The sequence below is a fragment of the Lactuca virosa genome, chromosome 7 (genome assembly GCF_052849685.1).
Source record: "Lactuca virosa cultivar CGN04683 chromosome 7, Lactuca_virosa_CGN04683_v6, whole genome shotgun sequence".
In the NCBI taxonomy this organism is placed as follows: domain Eukaryota; kingdom Viridiplantae; phylum Streptophyta; class Magnoliopsida; order Asterales; family Asteraceae; genus Lactuca; species Lactuca virosa.
This window is the reverse complement of record NC_136432.1, coordinates 207,827,872-207,833,171: the sequence shown is the minus strand read 5'-3', so window position 1 is coordinate 207,833,171 and position 5,300 is coordinate 207,827,872. Positions and strand designations below refer to the sequence as shown.

General features: G+C 29.9%; 1 protein-coding gene across 2 annotated transcripts; it reads right to left on the bottom strand.

Annotated features, from left to right (window-relative positions):
* Positions 1 to 2,128: 2,128 nt before the first annotated feature.
* Positions 2,129 to 4,404, bottom strand: LOC145127887 (deSI-like protein At4g17486). 2 transcript variants are annotated; one of them, XM_079063018.1, is made up of 4 exons: positions 4,138 to 4,404; positions 3,237 to 3,480; positions 2,855 to 3,142; positions 2,129 to 2,620 (listed from the first exon to the last, which is right to left on the bottom strand). In XM_079063018.1, exons 2-4 carry the CDS (start codon positions 3,457 to 3,459, stop codon positions 2,346 to 2,348), a joined length of 786 nt encoding a protein of 261 aa, XP_078919144.1. In that variant the 5' UTR covers positions 3,460 to 3,480; positions 4,138 to 4,404; the 3' UTR covers positions 2,129 to 2,345. The 2 variants fall into 2 exon arrangements, with proteins under 2 accessions (XP_078919144.1, XP_078919145.1); XM_079063019.1 differs by lacking the exon at positions 4,138 to 4,404 and adding an exon at positions 3,913 to 4,059.
* Positions 4,405 to 5,300: the final 896 nt, after the last annotated feature.

Sequence of the window (5,300 nt, the reverse complement as noted above, 5' to 3'; positions counted from 1 at the left end):
CCATGTACAAACATTCTCACTACCTTTAACATATATACAAATTTGTCCGTTTTAATTAAGAATTTCGTTCATATAGTTATAAATTTTCATAATTACGTCTATATCTTTATAAAACTTCAAAATATATATGGGATAATGACTTGGGAGGGTAACGAACCTTCAACTTTGGTCACATTTAGTTACTAAATTTTTTTCGTACTTGATTTACTCTTGGAGTATTTGAAATTGTTCACATTTTACCCTTATGACTGGTAACAACCGGTCATCATGGTAAAATGTGAACAATATCAAATAATTCATAGGTAAATCAAGCACGAAAAAAAAGTTCAGTGACTAAATATAAACAAAGTTGAAAGTTTATTACTCTTTCAAGTCGTTATTCATTTTTGTAATAATCTGTTAGTTTATTTTGCCTACTGGTAGCAATGACTTAGATTAATAATTGTGATTTCATTCACTACGATTTGTTTTGTGTTGTGTTTATAAAGAGTATTACATAATAGAATACGTACCACATAACCATGTTTTAGTTCATGACTTTAAGTACTAGTTCATAAGATAAACGTTTAACTAGAGTTTTTTTTGTTCACCTATAAGTGAAACGCCAACCCACAAAGAAGAAATAATCAATAGAGTTTCACAAAGGCAAAAGTACACATATACGAGCAATAAAACTAAAAATTACATCGAAAATAAAAAGGAGCACAAGGAGAAGTACATATAGAACCAACATACAAATAGAAAATATAGATGCAAGTAATAACTAGGAAGAAAAGTATCGATCTATAACGACCGTCCCCGCCATCTGGAGTGAAAACCGCCGCCTATATCCTAAGTATATGTCTGAAACCACCATAATTTTTTTTCCTTCTGTTTCTATGTGATTGAAGTCACTTATGCTGCATTTCTAAGTGTTGTTTTTGATACCTTATACAATAAAGGTATATCAAACAATTACTACAACATCCTCACTTTTGTGACCTCCATATTCCGCTTGTGCTTATTCTTAATAACATTTAGAATCATTTACAGGATAATTACTTGAAATAGTAACAAACTTTCAATTTTGTTCATATTTAGCCCTGAACTTTTTCGTACTTGATTTACCTCTGAATTATTTGAAATTGTTCACATTTACCCTTATGACCGGTAACAACTGGTCATAAGGGTACAATGTGAACAATTTCAAATAATTTAAGGGTAAATCAAACACGAAAAAAAATCAGTAACTAAATGTGACCAAAGTTAAAAGTTCGTTATCCTCTCAAGTCATTATCGCTTAATATATATATATATATATATATATATATATATATATATATATATATATATATATATATATATAACCTATAAACGTACATATATACCCAAATATTTAATTTAATCATATTTAATATATTTAAAAAGTAAAAACAATATCTTTAAATTAGATTATAACTAAATTATTAAAACACACATTTGTAATCCCACTCATAATCGATCTCTTTATTCACGACATCATTCTTTGTCACTTCTTATTTTGCATTATCGATTAGTAGAACTCGATGATTGCATATTACTGATCGCTTGGCAACAATATATTTTATCTTCTATAATCGATTTAGGAGGCCTACGATTATTCTCTTCTAAACAATTTTATTCTTCCTTTGTAAAATTATAGAAAAACTAATTTCAATATAGGTGTCAGGATTTTATAAGAATTCATAAAGCAAAAGAATAACAATGTGGACGAATGATAATATTATAACGTTACTAGTTAATTATTTTTTAGTAATAAAAAATCAGTATAAAGATGTTTTTATTTTTTAATATATTACATATGATTAAATTAAGTTTTTATGTTTTATAAAGATACGTATGTAATTTGAAATTTTCCAAAGATATAAATATAATTATAAAAGTTTACAAAGATATAGATGAAATTCTACTTAATATTACATATTACATAAATCTTTTTACATAAAACAAATTGTATTTGCTAATTTTATGACAACAATTAACAAGTACTCTAAAAGGAATTGCCAATATTACTAAGTTTTTTCTCATCAATCCCTAAGTTTTTTAATTGCACCCATAAAAGAAGATAAAAGATAATTCAAGGATATCGTAACAAAAAAGAAAGATCAACTCAGTCAAAAAAGCATCAATTCCATTTGTACATTATCCACTATTAAAGATGCCCAAAGTACAAAGAATATATTTTTACAATCAATCCCAAGCATCAAAATTCGGGAAAATCTTACAACACAATCACGAAAATCTTTTATCTTTTTCATATCAATTGCACAAAATCTTTGGTGTTTCACCAAAACCGATAAAAAAAATGAAACATGACAAAAACCACTTTACTCATCATCCTCATCTTCATCTTCTTCTTCACAAAGCCTTTGTGAGTCCACTTGTAACTCCCATGGTGGAAGGCATCCTTTGTAGAGTGAATGTTTATATAATGACGAAATTGACACCTTTCTCAACTTATTATGCGTTGAAAATGATGAGAAACAACTAAATGAACCTCTTAAACTCTTGTTTTCATACTCATCATCATCGGAAGAGTTTGATTTGTTTTTAACACCTGAACCCTTGATTGATTTCGGGAGTATACAACGACAACATGAACCTACAAAATCATTTCAAAAGATTAGCTTACAAACAACCCAAACATAGTTTTGTTCTGTCTCATTAACATCAGTCTCAGTCAGTCTGTCAGAATGACTGACTGTCTCATTAACATCCGTCTCGGTCCAATAAAAATAAACATGTCAAATGCAATACATGTTTTTGTCTTATTGACATCAGTATATCAGTATTATCAGTTTATATAAAATACAGTACAACCAGTTTTGTCATGTACCTAATTTGGCTAGCCGGTTAACCCATCTAGGGATTTTGTTTCCGGTTAACTTTTGACACATATCGTCACAAAAATGATTGCAATTCTTCCCAAATAAGTGATACGTGTCACCATAGTAGTTATTAGATTGGAGCTCAATGAATCTTTGAACTTGACTAGGGCTCAAATTCGTAGTACCCATTAAAATCGACTCTCTAAACTTAAATCCAGGGCATTTTTTAGGCTCAATCTCAAAAACACCACTTTCTGATTCTTGATGACACCCAAAACCATATTCGACACCATGAACTGTAATCAACCACCACAAAGAACAAACAATCAGAATTATGAACAGAGAAACTGGAGGGAAATGATTGAAGAAATGGAGGTTTGGTTTAATCACCTTCTAATCCTGTGTGAAAGGCACCGAGGCCTGTCCATGATATGCAAGTGTTAATGGTGGAGATGTCGTAGACATTAAGGTAAACAGGGGCGCTTCCAGGAGGAAAAAAGCGTGAAGAATCGTCTCGTGGTAAGATGCAGAAAAGACTTGATGGATTTCCGTTCATATAGTAAGGAACGATTTTTGATTTCATGCCTTTGAAAGGTGTGAAGCTAAAGAACATGGTGAAATTCGTCGTCTAGATCTGCATGAATCATGATCGAGTTATGATTTTGATTAAGGAATGGAGTATGAGATTCTACAATTGACCAATTGCACAAACAAAAATTGGAATATGTAAAACAGAAACAGGGAAGAAGTTAACAAGAAATGAAGAATTTTCGTTGATTGAGGACTTTAAAAGACTGAAGTAAGACTAAGTTGTTGTACTTTTACAATGAAACAAGAAGATGAACAAGCGAGAAATGCGATGTAATCCAGATTTGGAAGCGTATTTTAACTTTTGTGACCTTGTTTGCAAATGGATGAAATCTGAACTACTCTGTATCTGAACTATCAAAAAAGATTTATATGCAAATTTGAATCTAATTTTGAGAAGATGAATCAGACAAGAGGATTGTAGTAAAGATCCAAAGAAAATTTCAAAATCCAGAAAGAGAATTTAGATCAAACTTACACAATTTTTGAATCCATCATGAAATCAGAGACTAAATTGCAGAATCAAAATGCAGAAAACATGAAAGCACTTGAGATTACAATCAAACAAAAAACAAATGTTCGAATACTTATCGAAGCCAATAAACAAATTGAAGATTTAAAGAAACCGAAAAGATGATTCGAAAAAGGGAATACAACCCCGGGGAGAAATACTAAACCCTAGAAATGGTTTACGTTAAATTACCTTGAAAAACCCCACACTCTTCGTCCTTCGAGAGAAGGAAAGAATTCTTGAACACCAATCTGCTTATAATTTACTCTACTCCAATGAATTATCAATTATTGAGCTGGTAATCATCCCTATAAAGACTGTTTTTTTTTGTTTTGATTCAGGGAATAAAGCGAAAGTGATTGGTCAAAATGAGAAGAAAAACTGGGGTTTGAGCTTTGAAAATTGGGTCAATGATTATGTAGTTCTAGTTTACATCCTTATATTTTGGTTATATTCCGTTTTAGTACCTATAATTATAAACTTCACAACTATTGTAAAGGGATGATAATGAGACAAATACAAGATCACAAGAGTGTAGAAAAATTAAATTACCTCTTACTTTTTATGCTTATAATTATTTTTAGCCATTAAAATTATGACAAATTACCATTCAATTTAATTTTATTTGATATATTCCTAATATAGCCTTAATGAGTTAGTTAAAAAAATATGAAATGATGACATTTGTCATAATTTTATTGGGTAGGAACATTTATAGGCATAAAAAGTATGAAGCAATTTAATTTATGTTAGATGTATATTTAGTTGGTTTATGTGTATATAATGTATTTTTGTAGCATATGGTTTATTATAGAGTTGTAGTTGTATCTCATCATCTCCTATCATTTGTAGATCTAGAGTTACACAAAAAATTGGGCCCAACATGACTCGAGTCAGGATAAGCTTCCAAGATCGGATCAGATAAGATTGTACGCTTTTCTAGCATCGGATCAATCATGCCTTTTTGGAACCGGCCATGGAGGACTACGAGTTAGGCTTTATCAGATTATTTTAAGATCCGAGCTGAAACTGCTTAGACCTACATCAAAAAAAAAAAACAAAAATTATTGAAAGTATTCCGTAGCTTAAAATCATACAAATTATGCAACTCTAACTTTTTTAATTTACTTTCACAGTATTTATAATTTATAAGACAGTTATTTAAATTTAATTTTGTAAGTTTTTTATATTTAGCTGTGAACGTTTTTTATATTAATAAATATAACTGATGTTTTTTATGTTTTTTTTATAATTTAGTGTTAAAAGATAAATTCAACAAAAACAATCAGACTTTTTTTAGTTAAACCATGCAAAGTTTTCACATTAATGGACTGTGTCGGGTAGGGTAGGCTCTA

Coding starts and splice junctions, on each gene's coding strand:
- LOC145127887 (XM_079063018.1), bottom strand. CDS start 3,459: ATGTTCTTTAGCTTCACACCTTTCAAAGGCATGAAATCAAAAATCGTT. Junction 3,143..3,236: donor CTTTCACACAGGATTAGAAG/GTGATTAAACCA, acceptor GGTTGATTACAG/TTCATGGTGTCGAATATGGT. Junction 2,621..2,854: donor TAACCGGCTAGCCAAATTAG/GTACATGACAAA, acceptor ATGATTTTGTAG/GTTCATGTTGTCGTTGTATA.